General features: G+C 39.5%; 2 protein-coding genes across 6 annotated transcripts in view; one reads left to right on the top strand and one right to left on the bottom strand.

Moving 5' to 3' along the window:
* Window positions 1-153: 153 nt before the first annotated feature.
* Window positions 154-5398, top strand: abhd14b (abhydrolase domain containing 14B). Its single transcript, XM_042497474.2, has 4 exons — window positions 154-353; window positions 1465-1679; window positions 1993-2234; window positions 3898-5398. The coding sequence occupies exons 2-4, from the start codon at window positions 1466-1468 to the stop codon at window positions 4075-4077; spliced, it is 636 nt and encodes a 211-aa protein (XP_042353408.2). The 5' UTR covers window positions 154-353; window position 1465; the 3' UTR covers window positions 4078-5398.
* cacna2d2a (calcium voltage-gated channel auxiliary subunit alpha2delta 2a) overlaps window positions 5337-16288 on the bottom strand; it is a 192004-nt gene continuing 181052 nt past the window's right edge. For all 5 annotated transcript variants that reach the window (XM_088089802.1, XM_088089818.1, XM_088089811.1 and 2 more), the window contains 10 exons: window positions 15281-15372; window positions 14647-14694; window positions 14482-14553; window positions 14240-14392; window positions 14033-14085; window positions 13827-13882; window positions 12842-12965; window positions 12402-12511; window positions 12050-12132; window positions 5337-9281 (listed from right to left, as the gene is read on the bottom strand). In XM_088089802.1, coding sequence (XP_087945928.1) covers window positions 9159-9281; window positions 12050-12132; window positions 12402-12511; window positions 12842-12965; window positions 13827-13882; window positions 14033-14085; window positions 14240-14392; window positions 14482-14553; window positions 14647-14694; window positions 15281-15372 — 914 coding nt within the window. In that variant the 3' untranslated portion in view covers window positions 5337-9158. The remainder of the gene's footprint in view (window positions 9282-12049; window positions 12133-12401; window positions 12512-12841; window positions 12966-13826; window positions 13883-14032; window positions 14086-14239; window positions 14393-14481; window positions 14554-14646; window positions 14695-15280; window positions 15373-16288) is intronic.

The following is a 16288-nucleotide window of genomic DNA, read 5'->3' as shown; positions in this document are numbered from 1 at the left end:
GCCCTAATCCCCAAAACACAGCCAATCAATACTGCGTATTAATCATTAATGAGGAGTGGCACATCGGTCCGGCTTCGTGCACTTTTTTCATGATACTCAAATATACGATCTGGCAACAGTGTACATACCGACTAAAACAAACATTTTGCAGAAAACACAAAATTGCGTCTTTTAACTGCCTTCAGAATAAAAGCAGTTCTCCTTACAAACGCTAGACGTCAGTAGAACAAATTCCTGAGGAGTTTTTTGTTCCTGTTTTCCGAGAGATAAAGTGAAACTGCAGCTGGTTTGAGACCAAACTGTGCTGCTTTATTTTGCAGATTAAACATCGGGTCATTCCTGGAGGCTGTCAGGTAAGAAGAACAGGAGAGTTTTTCTCTCCTAGTGTTTGCGATGAAGTTTGTGAGCGCGAGCTCAGTATTACAAATCAAATGATCTAATCTGGACTTTGATCTGAATGTTTAAGCTGCTGTCGGACACAAACTCTTCTCTTGAACTTATTTAACACTTAACTGGATACGAGTTAAATGCAGAGGAGAACAAAATAAAAGCACAGTGTTCAGGCGTTAGGGAGTGTGGACAAATTAACAGCAACATCGTGCATGAAAGTGCAGTTCAGTTCAATGCAATAAAAGTCTTTGTAGAGAAACTTGCAGTGTTTAACTTATTGAAACTGCCAGAGAGGCTGCTGTTGCTGCACTGAAATAAAGGTGGCTGGTTTGTTTAAGTCGGCACCTCCCCCCTGATACTGCATTGTAGTTTGTCATTAAGTAGCCTACAGTTTTGAGGTACTCGTACTTTATTTAATATCTAAGATTTGTACTTCACATATATTCAACAGGCAACTCTTTAGTCGTCTATTTAGAGTTTTTGTCTTTTAATATAAGCAGATGCACACAGTTTAAAGGACATTTTTGTTTATTAATGTACAGTATTTTACAGCAGGTACTAAAAAAGACCAAATATGTTATAAATTAAATTATGTAATTTTTAATTCTGATGTCTTAATTGCTACAAACATATTAGGTTCTCTACATTTTATTTATCCACTTTTATTTTGGTCAAAATGAGTCAAGCTCAATTCAGTGTGAAGGTCCACATTTCTGATGTTACAAATCTTTAAATGTAGGCTACGACAGAACCTGGTACTTTATTTTAAACTTGCACTTTCCTGTTGGTGAAATGTAGATTAACTCTTTGAGACCTGAAGCAACATCACTTTTCTTGTGTTGCTTTAAGATGCTTTTCACAAGTATTTAAATGTGTGAGACCTAAGCAAATTGTTATGATTTCTTGCAAATAGCACTTAGGTAATAAATGTTTCACAAATTGCAAGAAATTAGTAGATTTAGATTTTTTTTTTAAGTTGGGGAAAAATTGAAAAATTAAAAAAGCTGTATTTATAATAATCATAATTATAAATGAAGGTGCAAAGTAAAATATTTTCTGCTGTTTTCTGTTCAGGATGTCGGCTGTTAAGGTGACGGAGGGGAGTGTGCAGGTGGAGAGCTGCAAAGCGCCGCTGTTCTACAGACGGACTGAGCCTGCCTCGGGGGAAGTGAAGATGTCAGTTTTACTTCTTCACGGCATTCGTTTCTCATCAGAAAACTGGCTCAACATCGGCACTCTGGAGACTCTGGCCAAAGCAGGCTGCCGAGCGGTCGCCATCGACCTGCCAGGTGAGTCTGATGGCCCTAAAAGCTCTCTTATACAGAGGCAAATGATTATCAGGCCCTGTGAGTTTCAGACTCACTGGTGCAGCACCAACTGCTGACTGTGTGGGCCAAATCAGCACCAGACTCCAATAACTAACTTCCTGTTGTCTTAAGAGCACCAACATGCAGCTGCCCGCTTTCACCTCATGCAGTATCTCCGCCTCACGTCTCACAGTCTGAAACCTCGGCTCTAAATGTTCTGGTATCTAGTAAATGTGAAAACCTGTTGCCCTCGTCATCTTCTCTCTGTCAGCTTTCTCTCTCTGTTTACTCACAGGACTCGGCCAGTCTAAGTCAGCCGTGGCCCCTGCGAAGGTCGGAGAACTGGCCCCTGCAGGTTTTCTGAAGGAGGTATGTGAGCAGCTGAGCCTGAGTCGGGTGGTTGTGATCAGCCCGTCGCTCAGCGGGATGTACTCCCTCCCCTTCCTCCACCAGCACCAGGCGCTGATACGAGCCTACATTCCCATCGCTCCCATCTGCACCGACAAATTCACAGCGGAGCAGTACCAGAGTGTAAAGGTACAGTCTGCGTGTCAGGTTATACTTTATATTCCCTTGTAGTTTACTGCAAAACTTTTTTTTTTTTTTTTTTTACAGCGAATGTGCTCTTCATTTCCTCTTTAAAGAAAAACTTGAACAACCGTGAATGTCAACCCCATTTTTCCATCACAACCTTCTCTCCCTTTTACATATGACCATGACAGGAGCTGATATCATGTGACTTTCACACTGGCTTTTATCCACCTCCTAACCATTTCAAAATTCAATTTCTTAGATGGCGAAGTGAAGGTGCTTTATCCATGAAGGAGACGTGTTTGTATCTTAAAAGTTCCAAAGCTCCAAAAACAAGCGAACAAATGCGAGTTAGAGCATCATGGCTGCTTCATGTTCAGTGATTTGGGAAAAGTATTGACGCAGAAAAGAAGGGACATGAAACCAAAGTGAAATGCTGACATAAAAATAACTGAATACATGCAGCAAACCAGAAGGGCGCTTAAAGAGCACAGCCCTCCGCCAAATGCCCTATCTTGCAGTGTTAACGAAAAGTATTCATTTATTAGGATCCGATTTCCGATGAAATTTAGTCCATCCTACACCCTTTCACCAAGTTGCATGAAGACCAGGCCTGTAGTTTTTCTGTAATACTGCTGACGAACAAATAAAACAAACCGAAAACATGATTTCCGCTGCGGAGGTAATAAAACAGTAAGAAAAGCAAGTGGTGAAAAATTACTTTGACAAATACAATAATTAGTTACTTTGCATGCTGAGATTTTACCAGGGATGTCTCAGCTGGATTGGATGGATCGGTATGGGGCCGATCAAGGCTTCAGAAATCCTTAAAGTGGTGTTCATTTGTGAAGATTATCTTGCTGAACAAAATGTGCAATTATCATAAATGTTTGTCTACCACAGAGCTTATTTTCTGCCATAATACCATAGGCTTTTTGACGAGGGAATCAGGGCGACGTTAACTTTCAGGGTGGCTGACAGATAAATGTCACTCGTCCCTTAGCACAATTTGTAAATTTCTAGCATTATTTATTTATTTATTTATTTTTTTGGGTGATTTTTTATAGAGAACATTTAAGACATTGGCGTTTTGTTTTTTCCTCTAACATTTTGATGATTTTTATAGAAAACCTAAAAAAAGTCATCGTAAAGTTTTGAAATTTTTTTCCATAAAAATGCATGGTCCGTTTGAATGTTTGTTATTTGCGTATAGTAGTTTTTATTCATGCTGCTGCTTGACTTAGCCAAGTGTCTCTTGAAAAAGATACTCTTAATCTCTCAGGGATTCTCCTGGTTAAATAAAGCTTAAAACAATGTATTGTTACTTTAATTTAAGTGAAGATTCTGAGTACTTTTGCCACAGCTGATACAAGCTAATATTAATATGCGACTCGTCTGTTCTTACTCTTTTATTTCCTTTGCTTTCATTCTTGACACATAAATTAGTCACACCTAATATAAATAAAAAGCTTGCCTCTTATCTTTTTATAAGACCTGTTTGATTTTTTTTACTTGAGGTAAAATAGAGGACATCCGGAAAATCCCTTTAGCTACGGGCCTTAAAAACAAACAAATATATAAATATGAGAAGAGAGAGAAAGGACTCTGGAGATGAGTCATCAGAAAGATTTCCTTACCATCATGTTTTTGTGTCTCATCTCTCCCCCAGGTCCCATCGCTGATCGTTTACGGCGACCAGGACACTCAACTCGGAGAGGTGTCACTGAACAACCTGAGCAATCTGGCCAATCACAGGGTGGTGGTGATGAAAGGAGCAGGTCACCCCTGTTACCTGGACGACCCGGACACTTGGCACAAAGCTCTCACTGACTTCATCAACACGCTGTGAAGCTGCTCGCTGTGTAGGCCTATTAGTGGAGAGATTCTTGTCAACAACAATCACACAGAAATGACTCAGAGGAGCCGCACAAAATAACACATTATTCATTCATGAGAAATTTAGGCCACAGAAATGTCCTCCTGCACAACCTGATTTTGACATTTTAAATAGTGTCAGTAATACAACGGGAAGTCAAGACTTTTATAATGCCAAGAGGAGATGAGGCTCAGGCTTTTTGAGAGAAAAAGCTTATTCACTTTGCTTCTGAAAGTTAGATTAAAAGACTGATATCTATATGTTAAATGTGAAGCTACAGCTAACAGACTTGAAACGGGATGGGGGGGTTTGCCTGATAGAATCAACGTACCAGCATCTCTAAAACGCGTTAACGTGTTTTGTCAGGCAGGCGAGCTGTTTCCAGTCTTTGTGCTAAACTAATTTAGCCTGCTAACCCAGCAGACATGAGTCTCTTGATAAGTGTCCAGTGTGGAGATTTTAGTGGCAGCTAGCTGTGAGGTTGCAGAACTGAAACATCTCTGGTGTTTCAAATGTGGAGGACTACATTTATAAAACTGTGGTCTATGTTTTGACAAAACACATCTGTGAAACTCTAAATTTTTGATCCATGCAGATTTTATACTTGTAAAACTGTCCCACCGTCAAGATAAATGATATGAAAATCCGGACATCATCACAACTTAAGGACTACAAGCCGAGAGGGAACTCGCAAGTGGGGCCAGCAGGAGAAACACATCTGTGCATATTCAGTAGGCTGCACAACGCGCAATTAGTAAGATAGAAAACTTTATTTGGTGCATGCGTGAGGTTAGCAACTCTGTTGGACTGAAAAGGCACCAGCTCGGCATCCGATATCTATTATACATCTATGGACAAACTCCATGGAAGAGGACCTGCTGTATATGCAGATATAAACAGCTAATTTAAAGGTATCAAAAACATGATGACTCATATTTTTATATTATAAACTAATGAAAACAGTTAAATACATTCTATTCAATTTCCGTCAATAGATGCCACTAATTCCTACAAACTGGACCTTTAATTGTCTGGTCTCAGTAAGAAAGTGAATAAGCGTTTATCCAAGATGTGAGACTTTTCCTGTAATAACACAAAAAGTAATAATGTATTACAATTACTTGTTTTTTAAAAAATAGACTTTACATTTTTAATGTAAAGATAAATGAAAGATATAGAAAATGAACCTCCACCCGTGTCTCTACTGAAAAAACAAAACACCACACGTGAAATGAAGTGAAAAATATGAACATTATTTAATAACTGATTCTCTGTAATAAACAATTTGAAAATATTTTACAAGGAGTCACAGACACAATATTTTACAAATTTTGCCCTCTTCTTCTTTTTTTTTGTTTGTTTTTTTTTTTAGCTTCATCTGTACAAAAGAATGGAGCGACATGGACCAGTGCCCAGAAAAGAAGGAGCTAAATCTTCCACGCACACAAACATTCACCCACTCGCACACACGTACAAGAAAAAAAACAAAACAAAAATAATTCAAAACATTTGGACTTCAGATCTCGAACTTATCAACAGTGCTGTATTCCTATAATTTTTTTTTTATAACTTCACTTTAAACTCGACTGATTTTACTCTTTTTTTTTCTCTAAATGTTGCTGTTATTTTTTAACACACTTGTCAAACATGGTCACATAGCACCAGACTACAGACTACAGAATCACATACACACGTGTCTTTCCCACAGAGACGCACCGACACAGATGCAGCGAGGGTCAGGAGGGGGCGAGAGGCTTTATGAAAACCATCCCCAACTTCTTTAAGGGATCCTGTCCTAAAGCTACCCCCTCCCTCTCATCATCCCCCAGCTGGTCCAATTTTTCTATTTTTTTCTTTTTTTCCTTTTTTTTTTGGCAAAAGTAAATTTGTCAAACCACAGAAATCAGATGTGTGTTCCTTCAGGAGTTTTCCGTCAGGATGCACACACAGACGTCACTACGTTTCCTCCATGACCTTCAGTTCGACAGGCCCGTGCTGCTCTGTGGAGACCCACTCCCTGAGCTTGCCTCTGACCCGCTCACCAAAAAAAGAAAAAAAAGAAAAAAAAACACCCGGGAAGTGACGTCCTTGGCTTACTTCTGCCTGGTGCTTGACATCTCCCATGAATAAGTGTCATTACATGTTTTGCCTATAGGTGTGCGGTGCATAATGTCTTGGTGCAGGTGCAAAAAAAAACCAAAAACGTAGGCCTACATATATTTTAGTTGATGAGTGAGGACTGTTACGGAGCCAGGAGAAGAGAGGAAGTCGCAGGGGGTACATTTCCACAGGCACGTGTAGCGCTCAGTTACAGACAGTGGAAAAAGGGAAATACAGACAGATTTTTAAATGGCACAAGACAGAGACAAACAAATGCCGGAAAAGTAAAACTGCATCCGGCATCAGATGAGCTGGTTGGTGCTCGACACTGAAAAGGAGCCAAATTGGAAATACGCGTCTTTTAAAATTTAAACTTTTATAACGGTCGTCTGATTTGTTTGGCGCCGCGCTGCAGTTACTGTGCCAGCATGTCTGTCACATCAAATAGTACCAACAACTGTACAGAGTGTGTGGTTAAGGTTCAAATTGTCCCACCTGAGCATTACAGTGAGGTCTGGGTGGGTGTGAACATCGAAGGTCGGTTTGAAATTTTTTAAAACTCCCGACTGGCTTTCAAGCGTTTAATCAAAACAGGCATCAATCAATAACGAATCATTCCAAGACGCGAAAAATACAAAATTAGAGCTCACTATACTTTACTGCAGAACACCGAGAAAACCCAGGGGTATTTTTGGAGGATCTGTTTGCGTGAGTGTACATGAGGGAGGGAAATCAGAGCTCCGCACTGTGTAACACTAAGGCATTTAGAGAGGCTTTGTTAACTACGTTGCAGTTGAAGCAGAAAAACACTGATGAACTACACATTCTTTCGAAAAACACCTCCGCTCCCTCAGATTAACATTTAGGCAGACTGATGGTTAAAGATGGATTCTTTTTGTTTCAGTAAAATCCCTTTTTTTTTTTAATCTGCTCCACAACACTGGTTTTTTTTTTCCAACATAGGAACAGGAAAAAACAGTTATGATACCACAACTGTCATCCTTCATACGCTCTGTTTTAAAGACATTCCCTTTGAGGGGTTTTAACGCAAACTAACACACACACATCCACACACAGACACATACGACTCAGGCAGAACTATAGCAGTCAGGTGGCCCTAAAAACGCTCTATGGCCAGTTAAGTCGCTGTATACGGATAGTGTATCATAGCTCTATACATGGCTTTGTAAAGGAACGGTATAGTAACTCCATATGATGGCAGTCAGGTGGCTCCACAGCCGAGAGAGCAAGTACATTAAGCGAGAGCCGGTCAGTGCGATGGCTCTGTGTAAAGCTATTTCTATAGCCGACAGATTCAGTCTCACAGGCTCCTGTGTTGGCTGCTCTATAAAGGTACTATACAGTAGCTCTACTCTTTAAACAGCCGATGTGGTCCAAAACAAAGTGCATCAAGGCACTATGAAACAGAGCGGCTCCTAAACATGGGAGTCTAAATGACTTTTCACACATCGTAATGATCAAATGATGAACTGTGACGGATTACAACCAGACTACTACTGTACGTGATCACCATATTTAGTTGCCTCTTCTGCACTTTTGTTGGAAATGTTGATAAGCCCCTATCCCCCAGCAGCGAATGGTTTTTGAAGTTTTGAACAGCATCAGTCAAAGGTAATACAAGCCCGAAAAAAGGAGAGAGAGAGTAAAAAAAGAAAAAACCCACCACTATGAGACGGTCATGAGGCAGAGATCTTGGTGTGTCTGTAAAGCACATATACAAATCGTGATTAGGTTAGTAGAGGTTACTGGAGAAGCCTCATGAGGATTGGCAGAGGTGAGCTTTCGCATCAGAGAGCACTGGGATTTTTTTTTTTAAACACCAGTCCAAAACCAGAGGTCAGAATGGTCGAATCGATCGTAAAGGACAATAATACACGACATCAACGACACTCAAAATCGGCAGCCACCAAACACTGATTCATATTTTGCAGCGTGTGAAGCCTTAAATTGTAAATATGAGGAAAAATACTTAAAGAAATGCGATTACCATCATGTTAATTACAATAATCCCCAGTGGACGTCTTTTAGAAGCATTAATCTGTAATTGGGTGCCGCACAAAATGAATCAGCATTCAGTTTCTCAGAGTGTCTCTTCTTCCTCTCAGGGTTTATCCTAAATCTAAAACCATTTCCTCCTCCTGTTTTGGCTATAAAAAATAAGACCACATGAAAGTCTATCTCATTTTGGCAAGTAGATATAGTGCATAAATGAATTCTTTTTAAATTAACACCGAACAAGTTCCTTTTTCAAATTTAAAACCTAAATATACTGTATGTTTGGAATACTCATCACTTCAGAGGTTTATACTCGACATTTTGTATACTTGACAGTTCTTTTTTTATCTGTTATCTTTTTTCTTTTATGGTGGCTATAACTGGCTGAATGGTCCACAGCCTTGGACGAGAGGCGAGTGACAGAGCGGCGAGACTCTGAGATGGAGGAGAGGAGAAGAAGGAGGAGTCCCACCGTCTGTCTGACGAACAGAGGCAAAGAAGGACAGACAACCTCAACTCTCCAGTCTGTGTGAGGCGGGAGGTCTGTGTCGAGGACATCGGCCTGTCCCCTTTCCCCTCCCTTCTCTGGACGTTGGTGGGGTGATCATGGAGGTGGAGGGGGTTTGTTTTCTCTTTTCTGACGTTGCCTCTGATGATGCGGGTGGTCCAGCACCACCCACTCCTCCTGCAGATGAAGGTTAACTGGCTGAGGACACAAACGTCCGGCAGTTGTCACTAAGCGACACAAACTGAAGCGAGCTGGGTAGCGCGGCACTCAGGGCTTCCAACTTGCTGTGAAGGGAAGTCCCATTATTACCTATGACTATATCGGGGTGGAGGGCATAGGGGCACGGAGGTGGGAGTTGGGGTCGGGGGGTTTTAGGTCGGGAAAGAAGCTCAGAAGGGGTTAAAAGGAGGATAAGTGGAGGAAAATGGAATTAATGTAGTAGAGACTGAAAGTGGGGGCTGACGGCTGGGTAAAGCAGCAGCAGCTGAAGGAGCAGTAAGGTGTAGAGGGACGGACGGAAGGAGTGGCCCCGTCCGCAGTCTGATGTATTCTCCTGCAGAGGGAAAACTGCAGCTGTAAGTACGCATCTAGGACATCAAATCTATGTTTTAATACTGCATGCTAACAGAGAACCCCAGTAATGAGTCCTAAAGCCCAGAAATTCGTTAGCATTTCAGCACCTCCAGTTCCCTCATAAAGTCAATGTGTTTTCTGAACAGGTTTTTGGTTAGAAGCCAGAAATAAGGTCTGTGGTTAACACAAGACTTTCACATTTTGTTCTACGACATAAAATATGTCAGTAAATATTTCAACTTGCAAAGTTTGAAGCTTTTATATGTCTTAAAAAAGACTGTTGTAAACAACTGGCTCCTTGATAGTACAGAGCGTTATCAAGCCAAACACGGCTTACAGCCTCGTAGTCACGGCGCAGGACTGTTGTGTAGTTACTTTTAGCCTAGCAATAGCTTTTTACTTGTGGTGACTGCATTTATTCTTCAAAAATCCTAAAAGTGGTGTTCATCTGTGAAGATTATCTTGCTGAACAAAACATGTGAGTATCATGAATGTTTGTTTACAACAGAGCTTATTTTCTGCAGTGATCCAAAATCCAATGGAACAATCTCGTAGACTTTTTTTTTAACCAGGGAACCAGGGTGACATTAGCTTCTGGGCTGGCCTACAGAAACGTCATCCTTGGGGCACTCTGTGGACAATATATTCATCTCCATGCTTTGTTAATTATCAGATACAATAATTAATTTGTGGAAAGAGGAAGGAAACATCCACATATTAACTAAATAACTACCATGAACATTTTTGCTTCATTATGTTTGTGCACATGCTACACTTTGTTTTATCTAAAAAAAAAACTACTAAAAAGATGGTTGATATTATGCACAATTTGTAGTGTTTTGAGCTGTTTTGAGCTGTGAAGTTTTGTGAGACGTACATATGGATATAGAGCTGCAGAAGTGCACCAGAATAATGCTGCACCACTGTTTTTCTCCAAATGAGTAAACGGATTATATGCCATTCGGATAAACCGGTTAATTTTATATAATGTTTTATGCACCTGAGGATCCAATCATAACTAAAGTATCCGTCATGCATGAGAGCTGATAAAAACAAATGGAATTGTCAAAGCTTTCATACTGACATTTAGGATATGTTGATTGATTCACAATATCAACTTGCGCAGTGAGCAACATGCAAGAAATCATTCCACCTTAAAAGTTTTCACTGTGTGCCTTTGAGAGGCACAGTTAATTAAATAATTATTTCTCAGTCTGTAGCTGATAACTGTTAACTAGTAAAGAGGAAAATCATTAAAACATTCTTTCAATTTCTGGTTATAGTATTTATAACGATGTAAACTTGCTGCCAAAGTAACAGTGGTTACATAACCTTTAAAACGAGCCGCATCTTAACTGTGCTAATGCACTTGTGCATGTGTCAAAGGTGCGCTCTGGTGCTTAAACAAATAACACCGCACCCCTGCATATACATATACAGAGTTAGACATGAAGATTGATACCACTCTAATGTTTTCTGTAATATATAAAGCTACAGCCAGCCATCAGTTAGCTCAGAATAAAGATTGTAAACAATGAGCTCGACTCTGTCCAAAGGTAACAAAATCTGCTTACCAACACAGCTTACTAATTAACAAATTATATTACATTTGTTTAATTTGTGCAAAGTAAAAATGAGTTGCAGCATGTGGAGTTATGGGCAGTGTCCAAAATCACTCCCTTGTTTACTTATTCACTAGTCTCTATAAAAGACACTCAACAGTGTGCAGTAAATTGAGATTTCAGACCATTGACAACTTTAAAGTTGATTGTGATTTCAGCATGTATAAAACAAAATACACGTAATTCCACTGAGAACACATTTGAATGAAACAGCGGACAGTAAATGTAGTGCGCTGTACAGTAAATAGGGAGCGATATCGGACACAGTCTGTATCGTGGCTGGAACAAGCTACTTGCTGGATCGGATCTTCTGGCACAGTGAGCGTGATGACACGACTCCAGAGTGGTGTCAGTCTAACTCCTGATAAGGAAGCGAATCAGCATGTCCCAAAATGTTGAACTACTACCTTAAAGTAAAAGTGTTACAGTCATAAACTTTTATCTAAACTAAAAACTGAATATGCTCCCTCATGCTGATAATGATGACATAATTCATTATGATATTAATAATGATTTTCTTTTCATAGTCTATCCCTATATTGCTAATGTTTCTAAAATCACATATAAAATAGTTGGCCTAATTTTTAAAGGAATGAATGGAGTTTCATCTTTTTTTGTTCTTTATGTGTTTGAGTCTTCACTAACTTTCAGTTTTAATTGCTCATTAATTTGGACAGGAGAAATAAAGCGATACCCAGATGTCCAGTTCTACTAAAATGGAAGAACATTTCTGCTCCTACACATGATTGTTGGATTAAGGAAACTCTTCAAAATATAGAATTTGAGAAACTGAGATCCCATCCCTAATCCTGTTTTAATGTTCATATTTTCTATTTCTATTATTTTAAACACTATTATTATTGTTGCTGTTTTCTCCTAGTTTGTCCTAATGTACTTTACGACCTGAGATGGGTGAGGGCAAGTGATAAGGGAATGAAGGCTGGCATATGTGTCATTCAGTTTTGTACTGATTGTACTGTGTTGACTGCTAAATTACTCTGAAAAATCAATTACAAGAATTGGACTAATAATTAGATACAATTATTGCAATATGGTTGTGCTAAGAGTTGATAAATGTTAAAATCCAAACAAATGTGCTTTTTGTTATCGTGTCTGAAAATCTTACAGAGATATTATTGTCAAAGCAGGTGGAGGGTCCTTTTCGATAGCGCGCCACAGTCATTTCTTCACATGGATTTTCCTCTTTGACTGAAAATCAACTCGATTAAGGAAAATTAAAATCCTTCGATTTGCTGCTTTTCTCTCTCTTATTTTGCTATGTTTCATTATCCACCCACACACTGATTTCTCTGCAGTCCTACGGATGGATAACGACTGGTCATATTTTACACCATTAAGATAAAAATAACCTTGAATTGAATGTGACGCATCTGTGTTTCCACAGGTATGGTAATAAGGAGATAAAATCTAATGTGTCTTCTTCTCTGCCAGCTGGTGTACAATGTGAAAAAGGATACACTCCTCCTCCTCCTGGGACAGCTTCTCGATCTCGCAGGTGTTGCACGGCATCTTCTCTGCCACCACAAACAGCAAGTTGGTGTTGTTTATCCTCTTGGCATGAATCAGCCTGCAGAAAGAGAGAGAGAGACAGCGAGAGAGAGAGAGAGAGACAACTCTGTCAACAAGCCCGCTCTGCTCGCTTACATCACAGCCTCATTTACTAATGGATCAGTGAGATTCATGAGACAGTCTTATAAGGCTCATTTAGCCGATGATATGACCGTTTCATTAAAGCTGATGTGGTTTAATCATCAGCAGAGTTTATTAGCTCCGACAGTAAGATGAATCCGTCTTGCTAACTGTGCCTCTGTCACAGCGCGATTCTTTGCAGTGTGTACTTGTGAGTGCATGCATGTGTGTTTGCATGTGTTGTGTGTTTTATTCTGTGTGTACAGACCTGGAGCAGTTTCCACAGTCTTGCAGAATGTTGTAGGAGCTGCTGAGATTACTTAAATAGTACTGGGTCTGGATCATTACACAACTCCGCTCTTTGGAGTCGATTCCTTCTGCATCCACCTCATCTGCAGCATCACCAGAGCACAAAGACATAAGAGTTACACTTGTCACTTCAGTTGATTTATAGCATCCGATACTGAAAATGGGATTACAGAGATGAATGTCTGGCCTGAAAAAGGCTGTAAAACCTCTCCACCGTTCTTACAAAGTTTGCATTTATAGATTATGCACTGAGGCTTCAAACAAACTAATGTCTTGAGAACACTGCACACTTTAAATACTGATACATACTGTAAACCATTTAAAGGTTAGTAAGTGCACTCGAAAATTCTTGGCTCATAACTCCGATTTTGGGACCGGAAACATACGGCTAGCGTGCATGATGGCTTGCACGCGTTCGGGGTTCACACAGACAGTGTTGCTACTGCAAAGCCACTTGAACTTCTGGATCATGGCCTCATCAACTGCTTCTGTCTGACCTCTATTTCTACATTATTGTGAACTCTACCTCAGCAAGCAGACAAACTTCTGCCTGCTTTGGCGTATCAGCTGACAGTGTCAAAAGCCAGAACTGCCTGCAGGGACTGACTGGCCATTTTATTTTTATTTTACACGTACAGTGTGAGCACTCAGGTCGTGGCTTGACGACTGGACCATACAGTGTGAGCACATAAATCATGAGCTTTGACTTTAAATCATCATGTTTAACTCCTACAGTGGGAGTTAGCAGCAACATTGCTAAACTAACTTAAAACATACAGTGTTGTCAACTTGACAAATGTCTCGCTAAATTTAATAATTTTTCCAACACTCTTAGTAACTTTATTTCTAAAAAGCAACCAGTGACAAATTTAGCAACTTATTCAGACCACACAAACTTGAAAAATACCAAGCCAACATTTAATGGCTGTCTTAAATGAACCCACCTGTGACGAACCAACTGTGATAAGCCAGTCCATATATAAACTGTTGGAACAAGGACCTGTGGAGACAGGACGTGGGGCTCAGCGATAAGTTACAGTGATGGATTTTGCAGTAAATATGTTCCTGTGTCGGCTTTCTTTTGGGTACAGTATGTGTGTATTGTTTGTTTCACTGAATTTTTTTTTTTTTGGAGCGTGAGGACTCTCACCATGCAGCAGCTGATGTCCACCAAGCCACGTTTACAAAATCAGCAATTGTGGGCTGCAGATACAGATGGAAAAAAAATGTAACAACAATAGGATCGTTATAACAACTGGATCACATGCACGTCTCAATCAAACATGTACCACTTTCTCAATATGCGATTTTAAAACATTATCATCTAGTTTACTGTTTTATTTTTTGTTGCTCTCACCACAAACACTCCTCTGGGTGCAGCTCCGGCTTCACTGTTGGGCATCCGTTCACACACAGACTGGTAGTCGTATGACTGTTTACGGTTGTAGAACGAATTGTTGTAGAGCGCGTACATCAAGTAGGGATCAACATCACTGAAGAACATGCCAACCTGTGTGGAAATAAGAAACATCTGTTGAGCTGAGTGTGAGGATAAACAAGAAAACATGGTCAGTGTGAAAATAAATGTATTATCTCCACCTTGTTCCAGTCCTCTTTCTGATTGGACATGATTAGGAATCCACCATCATCTATCAAATAACACAGGAGATCCTGCACACAGAGGCAAAGACAGGCTGTCAACTGGAAGTACAAAATGTACAGTGATATGATACAGTCGATCAAAGTGTATACAGGAATATTTACCTCACTGTTGGCTTCGCAGTCCATTTCACAGCCCCTGTTTGGTCCACACTGTCACAGATAAAACATAAAGTATTAGCTGAACATCTTAGAAATACTGCTGAATCTTAAAGGGAAACATTTTCATTTTTTATTTCATTTTCAGCTGGTTGAAACTAACTGTTCAAAAGAGACCAAAAGATCAGTTCATGCAATATGTAAAATTTAAAGAGCTTAAACTGGAAAAAGTATCTGCTGCATGAAAAACAAAAGTATAGACAGGCTATTTGTGATTTTTGGCTAATCAACAGCAGAATTCCTAAAATCACTTGAAGATAAAAAAAGAACTGGATAGAAACCTGAGGATATGCAACATCTGTTATGATGATAGTTTCATATTTGTTTGCATGTCAGAATGTAAGCTTAATAAACTAAAGAGAAAGGTATTTGCCAAAGTATTATTTAAACAGCCCATCTATGTTTAAATTAATTTTGTTATTACAGTCAGAAAACCCAAAACTTATTTGTTAACTGGGTGCTTTTATTGAAGAATGTCCTTTCTTTTGCTAAAGTAACACTTTTTAAAAGCAGTTGTCTACGTTAGTCAATTTGACAGAAAAACATGGGAAAATTATATAAATGAAGTATATTTCATTACTGTGTTGGAGCCCTGATGGTTGTCTGTGTGGTTGCTGGCAAGAATCTTGAACTTATCCGTCCAGGCTTCAAGATCCAGTTTCACTCCAACCACTGTGAGGAAGAGAAGATCAGAAAGGAGATGAAAATACAAAAAAACAAAATGACAAATGCACATAAAAGGCTCAACAGATGCAGAGCACGGACATGTCAACAAAAAGTGACAAAAAAAGCATCACAGCATCACATACACATCCAAAACTGTTTCGGGCACTAGTAAAGATGGCAATAAAAAACATGAAGAAAGCTATGCACACTGTAACTTCCTTAAGTGCAATTTATTATCACATCCAAACATCACTTGTGTATTTGCTAATAAATTGCACATAAGGGAGATACAGTGTTCAGACCTTTCTTTGTGTTTTTATTACAAAATGTGTCGGCAAACACAAACACAGATATGTAACTATCTCTGCCTTGACTCTGAAACATTTTCTTTAAAGCTGGAGTGCAGAGCTTTTGTCTCCTCCCTCTGGCACTACTATTATTACATAAACACTGTTGACGCTTGCCTATGACATATGCCCACAAGTGAGCTTGCTGCATCTCCACTGGCCTTAGGAGTGCTTTCTTCAAGTCTTTTTTTACTTTAATCCTTCCTCTGAACGCCAGGTTTCTTTTTTATCTGGATCATAAACTCTAGAAACTTTTCTTGGAAGCTTCTTATGACTTTTCAGCTGCTGCTCTGTCACTGAAGTTTCTCCCCCCTCCCTCTTTAAACCTATAATTTTAAAAAATCAAACTATGAACATACATACAAAAGAAAACATCAGAACCATGCACTTACAGATGAACAGGGTTCCAACACATATTCACTGACAAAATTTCCAAACTTCTCCATGATTTTTCCGTGACCCATAACAAAATTCAACGACCATTCACAACATACGTAACATGAAAGAAATGGATAGTAAACTTCATTCCAAATGTTAAAAACCTAATCACTATCAGGTAATAATGTGAAAAGTTT

Source organism: Plectropomus leopardus, chromosome 2 (genome assembly GCF_026936395.1).
Source record: "Plectropomus leopardus strain MGB_pleo_1.0 chromosome 2, ASM2693639v1, whole genome shotgun sequence".
Classification (NCBI taxonomy): domain Eukaryota; kingdom Metazoa; phylum Chordata; class Actinopteri; order Perciformes; family Serranidae; genus Plectropomus; species Plectropomus leopardus.
This window is presented reverse-complemented; position numbering and strand designations above follow the sequence as displayed.

Bases quoted from the DNA above. Each gene is read 5' to 3' on its own strand.
- abhd14b (XM_042497474.2), top strand. From the start codon at position 1,466: ATGTCGGCTGTTAAGGTGACGGAGGGGAGTGTGCAGGTGGAGAGCTGC. The intron at 1,680-1,992 runs GTGAGTCTGATG...GTTTACTCACAG, and splicing joins GGTCGCCATCGACCTGCCAG to GACTCGGCCAGTCTAAGTCA. The intron at 2,235-3,897 runs GTACAGTCTGCG...TCTCTCCCCCAG, and splicing joins AGCAGTACCAGAGTGTAAAG to GTCCCATCGCTGATCGTTTA.